Source organism: Coenobita brevimanus, chromosome 61 (assembly GCF_032717465.1).
Source record: "Coenobita brevimanus isolate Jiangsu-jjx chromosome 61, ASM3271746v2, whole genome shotgun sequence".
NCBI classification, from domain to species: Eukaryota; Metazoa; Arthropoda; class Malacostraca; order Decapoda; family Coenobitidae; genus Coenobita; species Coenobita brevimanus.
In genome coordinates this window covers 25,514,856-25,535,677 of record NC_137014.1, presented here as the reverse complement: position 1 = coordinate 25,535,677, position 20,822 = coordinate 25,514,856, and the positions used below count along the sequence as shown (strand labels likewise).

The 20,822-nt window shown below is 41.5% G+C and overlaps 1 protein-coding gene across 1 annotated transcript in view; it reads left to right on the top strand.

The window, feature by feature from the left end:
• Positions 1 to 20,822, top strand: part of LOC145403713 (PX domain-containing protein kinase-like protein) — a 1,006,790-nt gene that overhangs the window by 798,993 nt on the left and 186,975 nt on the right. Inside the window, exon 11 of the mRNA XM_080275395.1 lies at positions 6,475 to 6,547. Coding sequence (XP_080131521.1) covers positions 6,475 to 6,547 — 73 coding nt within the window. The remainder of the gene's footprint in view (positions 1 to 6,474; positions 6,548 to 20,822) is intronic.

Genomic DNA, 20,822 nt, shown 5'->3' with positions numbered 1-20,822 from the left:
TTGAAAATTAAAAATAATGGTTTACATAACTCCTTTGCACATTCTCGTAACACCCAATATGAAATTTCATCAGGACCACTTGCTTTTCCTCTGTCTAATCTACGTAACTCCTCCTGTATTACATTTTCTGCTATTTGTATATCTGGTAGTATGTGTGGACATGCGTGTTCCACATAGTCCCTCTCAAAATTTTTTTCTTCTTTAAAAATTAATTAGAAATTCTTATTTAGTGCTTCACAAATATCTTTCTCTTGTGTATAAGTGATTCCCTCATCCGTAATGGATTGTATTATATCTTTTACTTTGGTTTTGCTTCTGATATACAGTAGAAGTCCGATTTTTCGGCATCTATGGGACCAGGCAAGTGCCGAAATATCAAAATTGCCGAATTATCGAAAACCCTACCCACTCAGTACCTTACATGTTTCGGTGAACACTATCATCATTACTCATATCATTACAAATGTGTTTAGAGAGAGTACTGTATACTGTTTGATACTGTACAATACTGTAATGAATACAGTACTATACAGTACATGAATATGAAAAATAAAGAAATTAGTGAACATGCTGTATATAAATGTAATGGTACAGTAGGCCTTCAAGTTCACATGCACTTACCTAAACTTATAGTAGGTTCCTTATTTACATATGTACAATAGAAGGGGTTGATTGGAGTCTGCTACTGCTGGAAGAAGTCCCCAGCACACTCGAATAGTAATTTCAGAGTTATTTCGGTACGAAGTTCACAAAGCACACAGAAGAATCAAGAGAAGTCGGCAGCAGCACGGCAACAACTCGGAAGAATGGCGAAACAGATTCTCTTTCCCATGCTAGACTCACTACATGTTTGTCCTCTCTTTATGCTATAGGAGAAAGAGCTAGCCTCTGAGCTTCATGGCAGTGGTAGACTCGTTCCATCACTTTCACTATCCCACTCACTAAGGCGGGTAAAGGCGGGTAGCTAGCTGGCGAGCCTCATGGAGAATTTCAAGACTGACGAAAAAAATCGGAGAATCTGCCGAACGATCGGAGATTTTCGTAAATGGGACTATTTCTCAAAACTGCCGAAATGTCAGATTTGCCGGGGAATTGGATGCCGAAATATTGGACTTTTACTGTAGCTGTAAAACAGCTTTGGTTGATCACTACTTTTATTTATTATATCCTCCTCAAACTGTTTTTGGGTTTCCCTCCTTATTCTTGTATAGTCGTTTCTTGCCTGTTTGTAATTATTATACGCCCTTTCACTATTGTGTCTTCTGTATCTATTCCACAACAAATCTCTTCTTTTGATTTTTTACATTCTGTATTGAACCATTTCTGTATTTTCTTATCTGCTTCTTTATGCTGTGGGATGTATTTCTGGACTCCTATTTCATAAAATTCACAAAATTTTTTATATACAGCATTTAAATCTTGTCCTCTAAGCTCATTTTCCCAATCAACTTCTAAGAAATACTTCTTTAGGTCTTGATAATTTCCCTTTTTATAGTTTAGGCTCTTTTTGTAACTGTCATTGCTGTTTACTATGTCATATGTTATCCTGAAGTTATAATTTAGTACTGCATGATCGCTTTTGCCGAGTGGAGGGTGATATATTAAACTGCCAATGTCATTTTCTTGCCTAGTAAATATTAGATCTAGCACTGAAGGTACATCAAGTCCTCTTTTTCTAGTGGTTTCCCTCACATGTTGCGTTAAGAAAAACTCTTGTACGAGATCCAGGAGCTTTTGGTCCCAACAGCTTTCTTGGCTATTTATATCTAGAGTATTCCAATTTATATTTGTATTGAAGTCCCAGTTAGTATAATTCTTTCTGATTTCTCTTCCATTTTATGTAGCAAGGATCTTATACTCTGAATTGTACTCTCTGCCAGGTCCTCATATTCGTCTCTTTCCCATGTGTTTGATCTGGGTGGCATATACAAATTGGCTACAATTACTTTACCTTCAGATGTGTCGATCTCTACTGCAATCAGTTCTACTTGTGATGGTATATCTAGGTTTATTTCCTTGACTTTTAGATTTTTCTTAGTTAATATTATAACTCCTCCTCCTTTTTTTAAATTTCTGTCTCTTCTCCATATATTGTATTCCTCTAAGTTTAGTATGTCATTGGATATCCTTGGTGTTAATTTTGTCTCAGTTAGGCATATTATTTGTGGTTCATTTTCTCTGACATAATCATTCATCTCTAGTAATTTAGATACCATTCCATCCACATTTGAGTACATCAACTTTATCATCTTGTTTATATACTTGTCATGACATGGTTCTACTAACTTCCTCCTTTTTATTCCATCCTGTTTGTGTGCCACTTTCGTACCTGCAATCCTATTACTTTGTAAAAAAATTTCTTCTTGTCCTCTTCTGATCTTCCCTCATTTTTTGTTTTTGTTTCCTCCCTTTTCTCTTTCAGTAATTCCAGTTCCTCTTGTGTTAGGCATCTTTTTATCCATACATTTTTGAACTCCTCTTTTTCCATAAGATTCTTTGTATTTTTTAGTATCTCTTCCACAGTGTTTACACTCTGGAAAGTCACCTTTAGAGGTCTTGTCTTGCTTTTCTCGTATTTCCCTAACCTTTTGTGTTCCTCTATGTCTTTACTACAGATTTCCTCTGATACTTCTTTCAGTAAGCTCATTACATTTGCCATCTCCTTTTTGTCTCTAGTGATCTTGTTTTTAATTTCTTCCTCTTCTATACCAGTGATTACTATTGATTTATTTATTTCTACTGAATCTCTGACTAACTTTGGATTGTTTTGGATTATTCTTTTCACTTCCTTTTTAATGCTTTTTTCCTCCACCCTTGTTTCTAAGTCTTTCTTTACTTTCACCATTTCAGCATACGTGGTTACTACATCATTTTTGTAGCTTTGCACAGCTTCATTCACCTGTGTTATCTTCTCCTCAATATCACTGCTCTGGTCCATAAGACTGCTTGCTTGTCTAATTGTCTCTGTGTCATTTTTTAACTCTTTCATAACACTCTCGTGATTGACTACTGTACTTCCCATTTCACTCACTTTCTTCCTAAGTGTACTCAATTCCACTGTTAGTTCACTGATGGTTGTGTCTTTCTTATTGGCCTCCCTTCGTTTTTCTATCTCTTCCCTTTGCAAGTGCATTTGCTTCTTTATTTCATCAATTTCATTTTTGAAAGCCATTTCTAGTTTGTTTACACATTCAACCAGTCTATTGTGAGTCTCCACCTTAACCAGTTCTTCGTAGAAATCATCATTTTGCTTTTTAGTTTTATCCCTTTTCTTTTCCAAATTTGTTTTACTGAAGCATGTATCCATTTTGTAATACTAAATGAACAGAGTATGTACTTACAGAGTATGCACGCTTTCCCCGTGTTGCTGTAGTATAAACAAACCCAGCTGACTCAACGCATCATGGTTCTTTGTTGTTTGAACCAGTCTTATTTAAACTTATTATTTCTTTACCTTTTAATAATGAAAAATCATTTAGTTAACCTGGTACAGAGCTTGACTCATTCAAAGATACTAATTTAGGTAATTGCCACTGGCCGTGTTGTTTTGGTACGGAGCGCCGATGTCCGATGTCTGCATCTGATGACTCCGTGTGTGTGTGTGTGTGTGTGTGTGTGGTTATCTCAGTTGTACTTTGTAAGTTGTTAAAAGGAGTGAAAAAATTTTTATGTATACAGTAAAGTGTGTATAAGATTGGGAAATACATTGTTATTAGTTTCCTGTGAGAGTGAGGCTGTGGCAGGAATGTGTGATGTCACCTTGGTTGTTTAATATTTATATGAATTGTGTTGTAAGAGAGGTGAATGCAAGAATGCTAGGTAGATATTTGAGTCTGGTAAATGCTGATGGTAGAGAGTGGAATCTGGTTCAGCTGTTGTTTGCAGATGATACTGCAATGGTTTCTGATTCTGAGGAGAAATTGAAACAGCTGGTTGAGGAGTTTGAAAGGGTGTGTGAAAGGAGGAATTGAGAGCGAACGAGAAGAAGAGTAAAGTGATGAAGTGTACGAGGTTAGTAGATGGTAGGAAGATGAATGTAATTTTGGATGGTGAGTTGCTTGAGGAGGTAGAAGGTTGTAAGTATTTAGGGTCACATGTTGCTGTGGATGGAAGAATAGATGTAGAGGTGAAGTATAGACTGAATGGAGCAGGAAAGGTGGTGGGGGAGGAATGAAAACAGTGTTTACATGTTGTTGGCTTAGAATGGATGTTAAGAGAAGGCTGTATGAGGGTGTAGTGGTACTGACTATGTTATATGGGGCTGAAACATGGAATATGGGAGTAGCAGAGGCAAAGAGACTGAATGTAAAGGAGATGAGGTGTCTGAGGAGTATGCGTGGATTGGCGTGTATGGATTAAGTGAGAAATGATGAAGTGCGAAGGAAAACTTGCATTATGCAAGAGATGGCTAATCAATTTGAGCAGAGTGTTGCAATGTTTGGGCATATGGAGAGAATGGATGAAGAGCTGCTGGTGAAAGAGATAACTGGATCTGATGTGAGAGGTGTAAGGGTGAGAGGAAGACCACAAATAGGATGGCTCGACAGTGCGAAGAGTGGTAAATGCTAGAGGGATGTTTGTAAAGCAAGGAAGAGTGGCTACTCGTGGTAAGTATGAATGGAGAGAAATTGTGAATGTATGAGTGGTGATGTGGCCCCGACGGGAAGTTCTCCTGCATCTGGTTTGATCAGCTGATCGAGTCAGGTGCGGGGAAGGGGATGGGTCCATTGTGATGTGGCAGGGGTAAACCAGCTCTGCTGTTGGGCCCTGCTGTCTGTGGATGTCACTGGATTGCACTGCGCAGTTGACCCTCATGCGGTGTGGTACGATGAGGAGCGGTCCCTTCTTCCTGTAGAGACTAAGATAAGAGTAAATGTGTGTGTGTGTGTGTGTGTGTGTGTGTGTGTGTGTGTGTGTGTGTGTGTGTGTGTGTGTGTGGATGATGATTTGGTGAGTTTTTGTCCTGTCCAGGTACCCCCCCTGGGGGGAAAAGGCTAGGTACAGTAATCTTTCAATTATACGGATGACCACCACTTGGACAATTTATTGCCTGGATGCTGTAATCTGGCTCTTCCAAACCATTATTCATACCTTTTTTTTTTTTTTTTCCATTATCTGGACTAAAAGCTTGTATTCATTTGAAAATTATGGTTGTGCGAAAAATTTCCGCCTGGACAGGGAGGAATAGCTTGGTGGCACTGCCATATCTGGTTGGTTAGTTTACCCAGCATCCACCAGAGACCCCCCTTGCTCGCTCTCAGTTCCTGTGCGGTGATGTAAACAATTGTTTTAGTGGCACACCGATGGTTTTTGTGGTTGTTCCCTATTTGCATCAGGCATTGCAATTCCATGCATGCCTCATCCATGGGTGTGTGATGATGGTCCTCTCACCATGGAAAAGGAAGAGGGTAGTGCTGATTCTTTAAGAGAGAGATCCTGGGTAAGACTGATGCAAGATGGTCAAATTGTAAGTGTTGACATTGATTTTATTCTAGCTTACTGTACTGTACCATGGTTTTATTTTGTTTTACCGTTACGTTTTGTGTGCCCACCGCATTTTTAGGTCTGCCTGACCAGATAGAGTAGTGTTAAACAACAGAAACAAGTGTCGTATGATGTACTGTAGTTGCCCTTTTACACTGGCTTTCAAAGTTAGGTTATGTATGAATGGGGGCCAGGGGAGAAGTCCACTATCCGGACTGAGCCACTACCCTGACATACCTTTGGCTCTATTGTGTTGGATAATCGAAGGATTAGTATATATAGATTGATACATTGTAACTGCAGGTTTTTCCCTTATAACATCACCAGTTGGTGGTGGAGAGTGATGCCTTCACCCTATGGCACCAATAAACATCCTGCAATTGCATCCCATCATCCTGAAAGGAAGATGCTGGACTGCAGGAAAGGGGCAGTTTCATCTTGCAGTACATTGGGTTCACATCCAGATGAGTTTGGGGTCACAGCAGCATCACCCATTACTGTACCACACTTGACCCTTGTCAAACCACAGACCTTATATGAGGCACAATGAAGGTCTGCACTGGCCAAGCTGCAAGCCTCATTTGAAGGTACAGTTTACATTGGTTGTAAAACAGTGCCATGGGAGGTGTAAACTGCCTTACAGAGAGGCAGCCAGGCTGAGGTTAAAAATGCTACTTTTCTGTCAAGCTTTGTTCACTTGTCTGCATGTCAGAATTGCCAGAGCATACCTTTCTTCTTCCACCCAGTTATGCCAGTACAGTGTGCATCTTCAGATCTTTATTCCATTAGTGTATATATCATGGTTTTCACATGCATAAGCTCACTGTCTGCGTTATCAAAGTTTTTATCATTAAAATAATATATCCATTGCATTTTTGCAAGGTTTGTCTAACATAACTGGGTGTTCACTAACACTAGTTGCATCTATGAAATATATTAATTCTTGTGTAAGTTGTGAACAGTATGATAAACCTGGTTGTTCTTCTTCAGCACCTCCATATTGAGACCAATGGCGTGGACAATGGGAGCAGCGTCAAAGCAGGCGGAGAGATTGCTGGTTCAGGTGAGATGTGTTTTTCATGATGGTGTGATGGCATGTCTTTTTTTAAAAATTATTTGAGACTGAGGTTATTCCTATGGTAGTGTATTGGCAGAATACTATCTATCTGTCTATTGCCAGATGCCTCAATTACTGCTTTTTAATGCATCACTCTCTTGATGAATGAATTTATATTGATTTGTGTCATTTGGCAGAAAATTTGGTTGTGCATTTTGGCACTGGTATTACTGTACTCTGAAATTTAATAAAATAATAGGAAAAAGTGTTAAAGCAGAAGGTAAGTAAACTGCAGTATAAGATTCACTTGTAATCCCTTATAGCAGAACATGCTGGAATTGTGTTGTCCATCCTCATTGCAGTTAGTTGACTGAAGTTGAAATTCCCTCTTTCTCAGCTGCTACCAGCAAATTCTTTTGACAAATTGTGGTGCAGTCATACAGTGGAGTCTCAGCTGGGTCACAGCCTATGATGAGTGTGATAAGTCGTCATGTAAAATTTAAGTTGAAGTTTTGTTAATTTAAGTTACATGTGTGTAAAGAGAGGGAAGGAGAGATAATTGGAAGGTACTCTAAAGTAGAGTGGGCTAAATGTTAGGAAGCTGTTGATTAGAAGTTGGAATGAACAAGAGCAAGTATTATGAGGAAGAGTATGTTAGAGAGGGTGATGGGAGTAGTAACAGAAGGATCTGTGTAGCGTAATGTTTGGAGAAGAATTTTAGATCCTTTAGGGATGAAGAGAACATATTGGTCAAATGCCAATGGTGAAGGTGGTGAGTAACAGAAATACAGTAATCCCTCCACTATCCGATGTAATAGAGCCAAAGGCATGTCCAGAAAGTGGTCCCGTCTGGATAGTGGGCCCCTGCCTGCTGGACTGGTACTTATGACCCTAACCCAGCCTAACTTTGAAAGCCACCTATATAACTCCCTACCGGACATGCATAGCACTTATTTAAACCTATTTAAGACCCTGTTCACACCAATAATGGATATAAAGCATGAAATAAATGAAAAGGAACCAGAGAATGAGGAATTAGAAGTATGGAAAATACTTAGCAGTGTACAGCCCTTATTACAGCACATCTGTAGCCACTTCCTCTAAGGCTCTGGTAGTTGTGAAAATGCTCTTGAAGCACGTACAGTAATCCATTGTTGTGCTACACCTAATTCATTGCGCTGTGAGTTATAATTGTTTAACAGTGCATATTCTGTTAATTGCATCACGCCAGTTTCAACTGCCACTTTTGCACTCCACACTTAATCCTCTGCACTTTACACTTAATTCTTTGCACTCTAAATTCTAATTTCTTAACATTGCACAGCACTGTAAATTCCCATGTGGTCTAGTGGCGAGGTATTGCAGTTTATTCACTGTTTGTTCACAAAAACGAGCATCCATTGCAATAAGCACCTACTCATTATGGCAGTTAGGTGGTAACTAGTGGTGAGTTTTTATTACCAAATTTGTAAAGCTAGCACTTATTCTTCACTAATTATATATACAAGTGGAAATACATGTAATCACTGTCCTTATAATTAACAACATGTTGATTATTTTCATGCTATGTAGTATAGCAGATTAACCAGAGAGAGCAGACAATCCACCATCTCCATCCTGTGTATCCTCATACATGTGAAAAATCTGTTTGGTAATGCATTATCCTGATTCATTACCAAACAAATTTTTCATTACCAAATTGGCCCACATTTGGTAATGAAAAATACCAAATGGCAACCCTGACAGAGGAGGGGGGAAGAAGGAAGGGGTGAAGGGGCCATGGTGTAAACAGCTGTTCGGTGCCGCGCAGCAATTTCAAATTACGGGTGGAGGAAAATCGGATTTTGGGGGGTTTTTTTTTTTTTTTTTTTTTTTTTTTTTTTTTTTTTTTTGAGGTCCAGGCCCACAATGTCCGGTAAGTAGGGTGTCCGGAAAGTGGGTGTCAGATAGCACTGTAGAGGGATTACTGTAGTGTGATATCAGACTTCGGAATCCAGATTGTCAGAACGATTAAGGAGGGGAAAGAGATTACTGTAATGGAAGTACACACTCATAATTCATGGGGTCAGGTTCCCCAAACTCTTACTAATTGCAAAAACTGTATCTTCCTCATGGACTTAAAAATTGCTTAACAGTTTACTGGTAATAATTTTGAGGCCATGAACAATCATTATATTACAGTACTGTGTTTGTACACACTACATTAAGCATCAGCTAGAAATCTCTTTCCATTCCCTAAGGCAAAATATATAGTTAGTAGGACATGTATGAATACAGGCAGATTCCTGTTTAATGATGCAGTTGGCTAAGTAAAAACCCGTCGCTAGGCGGGGTATCGTAAATCGGGGATGATTTAACATGTAAAGCATAGGGATGCGTTTTTGAGCCTTGAGTTTCCTCCCCAGCCAACCCCTAGGCCCACCCAAATGAGTCCAAAAAAAAGTGTAAAGCCAATCTAAATGGCCTAACAGCTGTAAAAGAAGCTAACCCAAGCCTAACACCTGTAAATACTGTAACTCACTAAAACCAGTGAATAAAATTTGATAATCATAAAAACATGTCAGAAAATATTAAACACTTCTCATCATTTACTTCTTTCAAGTCCATGTCCAGTCCTGGTTGTCATCCTAGCTATTCCTCCGGAGGCTAGGGGACGTGTGGTGCTCCCTAGCACTAACTCATCCTCCTCAAAGTCCTCAAACCCCATCGTTAAACTAGGCTCGGCCATCGTTAGGTCTACCCCCAACATTAATCTGGGTTATCGCAAATGGGGGTATCGTAAATAGGGGTTTGCCTGTAATTATGTACAGTGCAGCCACGTTTTACAATGCCTCGTTATGTGATTAATCAGTACAATGATAATTAAATAGTCATACCCTGTCTCGGCATGTCAAAAAGTTAATTGTGATTTTGCAACAACATTATTTTTGACAGCTGCCTCTGAGAATCACATGCAGACACGGTGGCGCACGCAAGCCAAAATGGCTGCCCAGTGTTTATATTTGCTGTGATCGTTGCCTTTTGGTCTAGTTTGTGCATGAAAGGCCACTGAAACACCATTGTTACTGCCAGATAACAGTGCATGTTCTTAATGAATAGTCTATCTATCTATCTATTGCCAGATGCTTTAATCCTGTAAGGGGTGGCCACAAACAAATCGCCTCCATGTCGTCCTGTCCCCCGCCATTTCACTGCCCTGCTCCCAGCTCACACCTCCCTCTCTCATATACCTCTCCACTCCATCCTTCCATCTCATCCTTGGCCTCCCCCTCCCTCTCCACCCCTCCATCTCACTCACATACACTCTCCTCATCAGTCTGTCACTCTCCATCCTCTCCACATGGCCAAACCTTCTCAGTGTGTTTCTCCTGATGCTTCCTATCACATCCACATCCACACCACAACGCCCCTTTTTATCCTCATTTGTCAGTCTGTCTCTCCATGTGACTCCACATACTCCTCTCAGATAACTCATTTCGACCTCTCACTGTTAACTTCTGTCCCTCCAACAAGGTCCAAGCTTCACGTCCATACGCTAGAATTGGTATCACAATACTGTCATGTAGTAACTTTTTCACTTCCATGGTTACTTCCCTGTTTCTTATTACTGCTTTCAAGGAACCAGCAACCTTTCATTCTTGTTGTACCCTTTCAAGCACTTCACCCTCTAAACTTCCATCCTTCCTTATCACACTACCCAAGAACTTAAATGCACTCACATTTTCCATTTCCTCCTCATCCAACCTCACTGTACATTCACTGACTTCACTTCTCTCGAAGACCATAACTTTACTCTTCCCTACATTCACCTATGGATTCCATTTCTTACATACTCTCCCAAACTCATCCACCAAGCATTGCAACCCCCCTTTGTCTTCACTTAACAACAGAGCATCATCTGCAAACAACAGCACAGCAAGTTTCCAAGCACTGCCCTCTCTCATTAGGGCCACTCCAACATCCACTACCGTACCTTGTATCTCTTTTATAACTCCATATACAGATTGAACAGCCATGGAGACATGACACATCCCTGTTTCAAACCAACTTTCAAAGAGAAAAATTCATATGCTTTCTCCAAATCCATGAAGGCTGCATACAACTTCTTTCCCTTCTCTAGAAACTTTTCCACTAGAGATCTAAGAATGAATATCTGATCTACACAACCTCTTCCCTTCCTAAAACCTCCTTGTTCTTCTCCAACTAATTCCTCTGTTATTTCCCTAACTCTGTCAATAAGTATCCTACCATATACTTTTCCTCTTACACCAAGAAGACAAATCCTCCTATGATTACCACACACTTCTTTTTCCCCTTTTCCTTGTACAGGAGAATAATTATACCTGACTTCCAATCCTCAGGGACTCTACCTTCCTCCCAGGCCAGTCTGCACATCCTCTACATCCATTTTCCTACTATCTCTCCCCCATGCTTCAGCATTCCACCACACACTCCATCAGTTCCTGGGGCTTTCCCCATTTTGACTTTCTTCATTGGTTCCACAACTTCCATCCTACTTATGTCTTCCTCTCTTCTCACATCTCTCCATCTCCCAGCCATTCCTCAGCCACTTACACTCACATTACTTTCATTTTCAATGTTCAGCAATTCCTTAAAGTGTTCTCTCCATCTGCTCACTTTTTCTCCCGTCTCCAATAGTATCTACCATTTTTATCTCTTACTCCCGACAGACTTCATTGCCACCCTTTCTAACTCACTTTACGTCTTTCCAGAACATTTTATTACGTTCCCTCCACTTTACACTCAAATTCCTTCCAAATTCCTCATCCACTGTGTTCTTACTCTCTCTTACTAATCATTTCACTTCTCTCTTCCTCTCTACACATAACTCTGTCTTTCGTCTCTCAACTTCTTCCACGGCCGTTTCTCATCCACTCACTATATAACAAATAGTGCAGTGTGCAATATTAAGTGAAGTGTTAGTTTTTTGTGTTTGAAGTACTGAAATTTGTGACTTGGAAATCTTGCTGACATTGTGTAACCATCATCCCCTTTTTGGGCCTTTACTCTTTCATGAAAGGCCACTGAAACACTATTGTTATTGCCAAATAGCAGTGCAGGTACTTAACAAATAGTGCAGTGTGCAGTCTTAAGTGAAGTGATATTTTTTTGTGTGTGAAATACTGAAACATATGACATGGAAATCATGTCAACCTTACATAACCATCGTCCCCATTTTAGGCCACTGCACAACTGACTGCGCCAAGATGCCCCTCCAGTGTATACACTGGCTGTGATCATTGCCTTTCATTTTATTTTGTGCATGAAAGGCCATTGAAACACCATTTCCCTCACCAAATAACAGCGCAAGTACTTAATAAATAGTACAGTGTTTCATATTGTATAAAATGATACCAAATCTTTTTTGTGAACCATTCACCCAGCCCCTCCAACTGTTTCCCATCCTGGGGGGCAGGGGACCTTTAGTGATGACTCGTACTGGCATAGGTCAAACTTCAGATGGGTGGCAGAGTTTTTTGTAGGTCATTTAGGCTTCACGGTCAAGGTCATCATCCCTGACCCCATTGAACCCATGTTATATCGACCTCATTATGCGATAATTTGTTATGCAATAGGTCTTCACCTGATGCAACCCTATCACATAACGAGGCTGCACTTTATAACATAAATTACAAGAGGAATACTTCAGTACAGTAATAAAACATTTATGTACTGTACAGTAAAATTGAAATGGGTAGTACAGGTACATCTCACTTTACAGGGGTTTAAATTACATGTTTTTTAAATAACACGATGTAAAAAAATCTGTCTTTTTGTTTACAATACAGTCACTGCTGGCATAGTGGGCAAGCAGAGAGCGCGAAATTAGTCATAACACGTCCCCCCTCCTTTTTTTTTTTTTTTTTTTTTTTTTTCGGTCCAAGAAATGATCAAAATGCGATTTTGACAAATATTACGCCGGTGGAGAAATTGCCCATTTCTTTAAAAACTGTACTACATTGCTGCAACAGTGAAAACATGGCCTGAGGCCAAAAATGATGGAATATTTAGTTATTACACAAGAAAACTGGTCAAAACATGGTAAAAAACAGACAAAACATGGGCAGATTTAGTCATAGCGCTCTTTGCATCTGCCCTTGATGTATGCACGTCACGTGTCTGCGCCGGGTGTAGTCACGGTCTGCTGAGCATTCCTCGGCAAATCCAGTCAACCCTCTCTCTGCTTTCTGCCTCTTCATGTGCTGTGTGTTAACTTTGCTCTTTTTTTTTTTTTGGCCACCTGACCCAGCCAGACCATGCCACCCCACTGTGACCCAGCAAGAAGGCAGAAGAGCTTGACTTAGGAGCTGAAGCTTGATGACGTGATTAAGCTGAAGGAGAGAGGAGAACGTAATTGTGCCATCACCAAAGCGTACCAGTCAACTATTCATATGATCCTGAACAAGGACGCCATATTGAAGACAGTGCAGGCCTATGGGGGATCTTCCCTGGACACGATATTTCGAGTGTCTGACCCAGCACTCGTTATGATGGAAAGGCACCTGGTCATGTACTGCAACCGACGGGAGAGGGAAGGAGTTCCAATCAACTCTATAAATGTATGAAGGACCCTGTGGAGCCGGCGCGGCCAGAGGACCGTGCTGGGAAGCAGTAGGAGTCCTGCCCTGCCTTGGAACTCCACTCCCCCTTCCCCCAGGAAGCCCACAACCTCTTCAGTTCAAAGTGAGGAATCCTCCAGTGTTTGTATGCACTGAAGTAATTTTTAGGAGGGTAAATGTCCTGGGACAAATCCTAGAAAATTGCCCCAAAAGGTGAAGTTGAGGCTGGCTTGGGTACCATGAAACCCTTTAACATGTAAACATTTGGCTGTATAATGCAGAATTCTCATAAAGTGGGACCTGCCAGGAACAATATTTGCACGTTATGTGAACAGTGACTGTACTGTACATGTTTTTCTTAACATGATTTAAGAACAAATAAAATTTGTGCCATGGGGCATTTCATTTACAGCCACCAGAGGTCTCACACTGTCTTCATGAGCTTGAGGATGAAATATGCTATAAAACACACATCCACTGTTGTACCAACTTCATGTCAACATCACTGCTCAGCCTCACCAGTGTTTTGCACCATTTTTTCAGTACTTAACTTACCATCGTCAGATTCATCATGACCCTCCAAGTGTCCATCTACCACTGAATTTAATGGAAGTGCAGAGGAACAGGAAGCTATTTAAACTTGGAGGCTTCTGCTGGACATGAGTCAGAGCATGAGACAGATTCGGATGAGCTGTTGTGATGTGAGCTGCCTGTGCCTCGGCCTTTTACCTGTGCAATGTGTGTACATAATTCATGTGTAATTAAAGGTATGGAATTACAGTATAACTGTATTTTATTTACCATATAGTACTCAAGAAAGTTCACAGAACCTAACTCCTTCACTTAACATGTATTCTTATGGGAAAATTATGTTTAAATTACACAAAATCCAAATTACACAACTTCTTCTGGAACACAATACTCGTATAAATTCAAAGGTACCTGTAATTGTGTACTATTCCAAACTTACAAAAATATACACAATACAGAACAGTACAACACAAATAAAACTCACAGTAAGAATTATTTGTAAATTAATTCACAGGTATATTGCAGCAACTGTAAACCTATAAATTCAGTAGTTGAAACTAGAATTTATTAATCCGTGAGTTTTCAGGAAACATATACAGTATAGGAAAGAAAAGGGATCTGTATTTTGTTTTTGTTGATTTGGATAAGGCCTTTGACAGAGTCCCAAGGGAGGTGGTGAAGTGGGCAATGAGAAGGCTCGGAATCAAAGAGTGGCTGGAGAGAATGGTTATGGCTATGTATGTGCTTGCTCGCACCCAGGTGAGAGAGAATGGAAATTTGAGTGATGAGTTTTCCATGAATGTTGGTGTGTATCAGGGGTCAGTCCTGAGCTCCTTGTTGTTTATCATGGTGCTTGAAGCCCTCTCACATGACTTCAGAAATGGACTTCTTTGGGAGATGCTGCATGCCAGTGATTTGGTTGTAGACTACAGAAAATGAAAGGGAGGCAGGGAAAAGATTTACTAATTGGAGAGATTGTATGGGGCACAAGGGCTTGAGAGTAAATGCAGATAAAGGTGATGGTATCTATGGTTGGTGGTGGTGATGCCAAGATAGAGGGAGAGTGCCCCTGTTCGGTTTACCACAAGGGTGTGGGAAGTGCAGTTGAACCTCTTTGGTTTGGGCCCCATTAGTCTGGATTTCAGTTAATTCAGACAAAATTTTAATGCGATAGCTGTGATGTACATTGTATAATGGAAAACTTGTAGCTGTGATGTACATCATACGAACTTTTTTTTTTTTTTTTTTTTTTTTTTTTTTTTTTTATATAAATGGGTGTGCTACATATTTCTCTCATATGAGGTCAGTACTTCACCATGGCTGAACTAAGGTAAATAATGAACTCATATTTTTCTTTCCCATACTTTTCCATACACTCTTTCACTTCATTTAAGCAAAAATTTATCTCTATCTCACTGTTTATTCCCAGATGCCTTAATCCCATAAGGGGTGGCCACAAACAAACTGCTTCCATGTCGTCCTGTCCCCTGCCATTTCACGGCCATGCTCCCAGCTCACACCCCCCTCTCTCATATACCTCTCCACTTCCTCCCTCCATCTCATCCTTGGCCTCCCCTCCCTCTCGACCCCTCCACCTCACTCACATACACTCTCCTCATCAGTCTGTCACTCTCCATCCTCTCCATGTGGCCAAACCACCTCAGTGTGTTCCTCCTAACACTTCCTGTGACATCCGTATCCATACCACAACACTCCTTCACATCTTCATCGATCAGTCTGTCTCACCATGTAACTCCACATGCTCCTCTCAAATAACTCATTTCCACTGCTCTTACTCGTGACTTCTGTCCCTCCAACAAAGTCCAAGCTTCACGTCCATACATGAAAATTGATATCACAATACCGTCATGTAGTAACTTTTTCAGTTCCACGCTTACTTCCCTGTTTCTTATCACTGCTTTCAAGGAACAACAACCTTTCTTCCTTGTTGTTACCCTTTCAAGCACTTCACCCTCTAAACTTCCATCCTTACTCATCACACTACCCAAGTACTTAAATGCACTAACATTTTCCATTTCCTCCTCATCCTGCCTCACTGTACATTCACTGACTTCACTTCTCTCGAAGACACATAACTTTACTCTTCCTTACATTCACCTTTAGATTCCGTTTCTTACACACTCTCTGAAACTCATCCACCAAGCATTGCAGCTCCTCTTCATCTTCATTTAACCTGTCACGTCCCGAGGTTTTCCGCCCCTCCGACATCCTCCAGTCCCGAGCCTTTTTGGAAAAAATTTTTTTTGGCTAAAACTTCCGCTTAGGTTGAGAAACGAAGGAAAATCACGAAGAAAGGGCTTACCGCGGTCTATAAGTGGTCCATACAGGTGAGGTCCCCCGAGCCAGGTATCTTATTCTGTAATGGACGTGCCAGGTGCTCACGTTTTCTGTGGTAAGGAATACTGGGAGAAACATCACACAACATCTCTATATTTATTGAATTTGAGCTAATAAACAATAACAGTAACATTATAATGGATTTCAGACACATATATATGAAAAATAAGCATTGTACCATCGCGCGAGCATAGCGAGTTTGGTCCGAGTCATAACATGCTATATGCTAAGTTTCTTGTATCAGTCAACATATCATTTTTTCTACTTGTATACTTCTGTTTCAATGACATTTTACCAATTACAACTGTTTGTAAGTGTTTTCAGATGTTTTCATTCATTATGATGACATGAAGCATAAGTCTAGCGCACATCAGCTTAGTAAGCACACTCGCTATGACTCGTATTTCAACATACCCAATTGTTTTATCACTTTCCTATTATTTTTCCCTTTACATAGAACCTTTCCTCCACCACTGTAAATGTTGTCAATTATTTTCATTCATTACGAGGGCATTTAGTGATATGCTAGCGCATATTCACGTAGCAACCACGATCTCAAACACTTGTGTTTCATCATCTACTTTATTTATTCACTCCAGTTATAATTTCCCACTTACATTACACATGTATACACCCCTATACTGCACTGTACATACTTACTGGCATTATTTATTCAAGTGAGCGTGAGAATATCGCATGAAAATACCCTCGCAATGAATGTTTCGACCAACATAATACTCACACACTTATATACTAATTCTTCACATATATTACACACTTTACCACTTGCTGACTTTTATTTTCACTATTACGTGCCTTATTCATTCAACTGAGCGTCAGGATATCGCATCTCTATACACACACTATGAATATTTGACTTAGAATATATTTCAGCACTTACAATAATTTGAACTTATATTTTACCTGTAAGCATTTCCAATAATAATAATTATGGGCTGTATTTATTGCACTGAGCGACAGAATATCGCATCATAAAACCCTCGCTATGTATGTTTCCACTTACGGCATATTTATACACTTACATACAATTTTTGCACTTATGTTATACCCGTATGCACTTTATACTAATATTTGGAGATCAACATGACTGATAATTTCGCTGAGCGTCTCTCTGTCGCATTTACCTCATAATTTCAGCTTCCTGTCGCATTCACACCATATCAGAATTGCATCAACGTGCGATATTCGCTGAAACATGGGTGAATACAGAGACCCACGTCACACTCCACGCACTTATAGCGGGTGTCCTTCCTCTGTGTCGTGAGTCTCACCCGGGAATTGCTGCACACGTGACACCTGCGTTGGGGCCTAGGTCTGTTTGGCTGGGGAGGGATAGGAGTGGGGAAATGGCGGCCGAATATTCTCAGGGGAGTTTGTGCAATAGGGGCAGTGCGGGTGTGATGTTGGGGCCTTTCTACAGCATACCGTGCAAACATTTCTCTTGTGAGCTCCCTCACAAACCCTTCAAATGTTTCCTGAACTCCTGTTGTCATGGCGTGAAGGTGGTGGCAATTCAGAGCAGTGATGTCTAGCAATTGAAAGAACAGTTTCTTATACCACTTCATCGTGGTCCTGGCACACTCTACCGTCGATATCATGGAGTCTGACTGGTCCACGAGGCGCATGTTTATATTATAGTCCATGACACACTCAGGTTTCCAAATACGACGCCTGTTCTCGCTACGGTAATCAACTGAATCAGTACGGTGCATCAAGGGGCGGTGAACCGTGGACAATAGGCTTACCTCTCTATTGTGATTCCACACAGTTGCAAGGATGTTGTTGGCTTTGAAGAAGACAACCTCATTCCTTGCAAGTTTCCGCCCTACCTTGGCCATGTGACGCCGGTTCACCTTCACGGTTCCACAGACTCCAGTTTCATGTGTGTGAAGATAACGAGCGAGAAGAGGGCTAGTGTACCAATTGTCCAGGTAGAGAACGTGACCACGATGAAGGTAGTCTTCTATCATCGTCTTTACCACTGCTCCCGACAGTCCAATACTTCGATCTTCTATTATGTCTGTCTGTGCACCGGTGTACAAGACTATGTCTTGCACGTATCCAGTCCTACAGTCGCACATAACAAAAATCTTGAACCCAAAACGGTGCCTTTTGCTGGGTATATACTGCCTAAATGAAATATTGCCTCTCCACAACACGAGACTCTCGTCTATGACGAGGTCTCTATAGGGATAGAATGAGGAACGAAAGGTTTGCCTCAGGTGATCAAAGATCAACGTAATTCACCTCATTTTATCAGTGTTGTTTCCATTTGCAGGATCATGAGCATCATAGAAATGGAGGCGACTTAGAATTTGTTGAAACCGATTACGGCTCATCACTTGACCAAATATTGGGGTAAACATAACAGGGTCCCTAGTCCAGTATAATACCCATCAAAAGGACCAGGGCAAAAAATAAGAACATTTCTGAAAGGGAGACAGGGTAATCATAGATGATAGAATGTCTACTCCTTGTTCCCAATCTTTCACTCTCTAGGCGCTGGGTGCTTGCAAACAGGTTGGTATGGTATACAATCTGCTCCACAAATGCCTCACTGAAAAACAGGTGGAAAAAATCCAACCTGGTGGAATTACGTTGAATGCCTGGAGCAATGCAGCCAGAGCGCCCCTGCTCAGTGAAGGGGTGAATGAGGGGAGAAAATCACTCTCATCCTCCCAATTCCTCGCCACAAGTCCCTCGTCCCCATCATCCCCATCACCGCCTTCGTCTGGGTGGGGAGGAGATCCTGGTTGGGGAGGTGGGGGAGAAGGAGTGCGGAGGGCTTCCCCACTGTCACTCCTCTTCCTTTTGCCTTTACCCTTTCCCTTTCCCTTAACCTTATGGCCTTGAGGAACATTAGGGGGCTGTGGGGATGAAGTAGGGGAATATTGGGGAGCAGAAGACGTGCTGGGGAGTGGTTCCTCCCCACCTTCCCCCTCCATGACAACATCATGTGCTTTCTCACGCACCCTAGCTCGACCACGTGTTAGGGGATATTGGGGAGCATAAGACGTGCTTGGGAGTGGTTCCTCCCCACCTTCCCCCTCCCTCACAACCCCACATGATAATGAATGCACCCGCACTCTCCCACGTGATACACTACGCCGCCTCACATTACATAGGGAGAGCAATGACTCACTCACGTCACTCTCACTTTCCCTAATCCTCCCTGTACTTTCCCTTTCACTCCCCACTCCCTCCACTTCACTTCCTAACTCCCCAAACAAAATGCTAGGCCCATACCTGCTCGTCCGACGTGGTGTGCGCTCTGGGCCACAATGAGTGATGACCTCATGTCCATACCACGTGGCAGCACGTCCCACGGTTTCGTCATCGTCATCGTCCTCGTCCTCGAATTCTGGTTCCAAATCACGTTGGGGATAGGGATAGGATGTTGCACGTGCCTTTTTTGCCTGCTCCCCCTCTCTAGCAGCACAGTAAGTCACGTACTGCCGCTTCTTGGGAGACGGAACTTCCTCGTCACTGCTGGTGGTTTCTTCCTCCTCTGGCTGCACATAATCTTTATCAACAACCTCGTCGTCCAGTGGGGAATCACTGTCGCCTGTAAAGGCGTCCAGGGCGGCTTGAATTTCGCCGTCTGAGAGACCTCTCTTAGCCATGTCTGAGCAGGACCGTTGCTACCAGGTGAGTGGACGAGAGGCGGGTTAGCGCGGGTCGCACAGGGTCGCCGAGTGTCCCCGCCTGGTGGCAGGTAGGGGAAGGTCATGCGAGGATACATACCGCAAATCAAGTGCGAAATTTGAAAATTGTCGAAATTATGCACATTGCAATTGCACGACGTACCGGTTCGTCGCCGGGACTGGCAAATGCAAATCGTTGTAACGACCCATACGTCGACGGGACGGGGCGGGTTAACAACACAGTATCTTCTGCAAACAACAGTACAGGGAGTATCCAAACACTGCCCTCTCTCATTAGGGTCACTCCAACATCCACTGCCCTACCTTGTATCTCATTTATTATCCCTTCCATATACAGATTGAACAACCATGGAGACATGACAATCCAACCTTCAGATGGAAAAATTCACTCAGTTTACTATGCACATGCACTGCAGGCCTTAGCACCTACATAAATACTCTTAACAGCATTCAAGAACTTCCCATCTACTTCATATATTCTTAACACTTTCCACAGTCCTTGTCTATCCACCCTGTCATATGCTCTCCCCAAATCCATGAAAGCCACATACAATTTCTTTCCCTTCTCTAGAAACCTTTCCACTAAAGATCTAAGAATGAATATCAGATCTACACAACCTTTTCCCTTCCTAAAACCTCCCTGTTCTTCTCCAACTAATTCCTCAGTTATTTCCCTAAGTCTGTCAATAAGTATCCTACCATATACTTTTCCTATTGCACTAAGAAGACAAATCCCCTTATGATTACCACACACTTCTTTTTCCCTTTTTCCTTTGTACAGGAGAATAATTATACCTGACTTTCAATCCTCTGGAACTCTACCTTCCTCCCAGGCCAATCTGCACATCTTCCATATCCATTCTACTACTATCTCTTCCCCATACTTCAGGATTTCACCACATACTTCATCAGTTCCTGGGGCTTTCCCCAATTTGACTTTTTTCATTACCTCCACAACTTCTATCCTACTAATTTCCTCCTCTCTTCTCACGTCCTTCCTGCTCCCAGCCATTCCTCAGCCACTTATACTCGCATTACTTTCATTCTCCATGTTAGCAATTCCTTAAAGTGTTCTCTCCATCTGCTCACTTTTTCTTCCATCTCCACTAGTAATCTACCATTTTT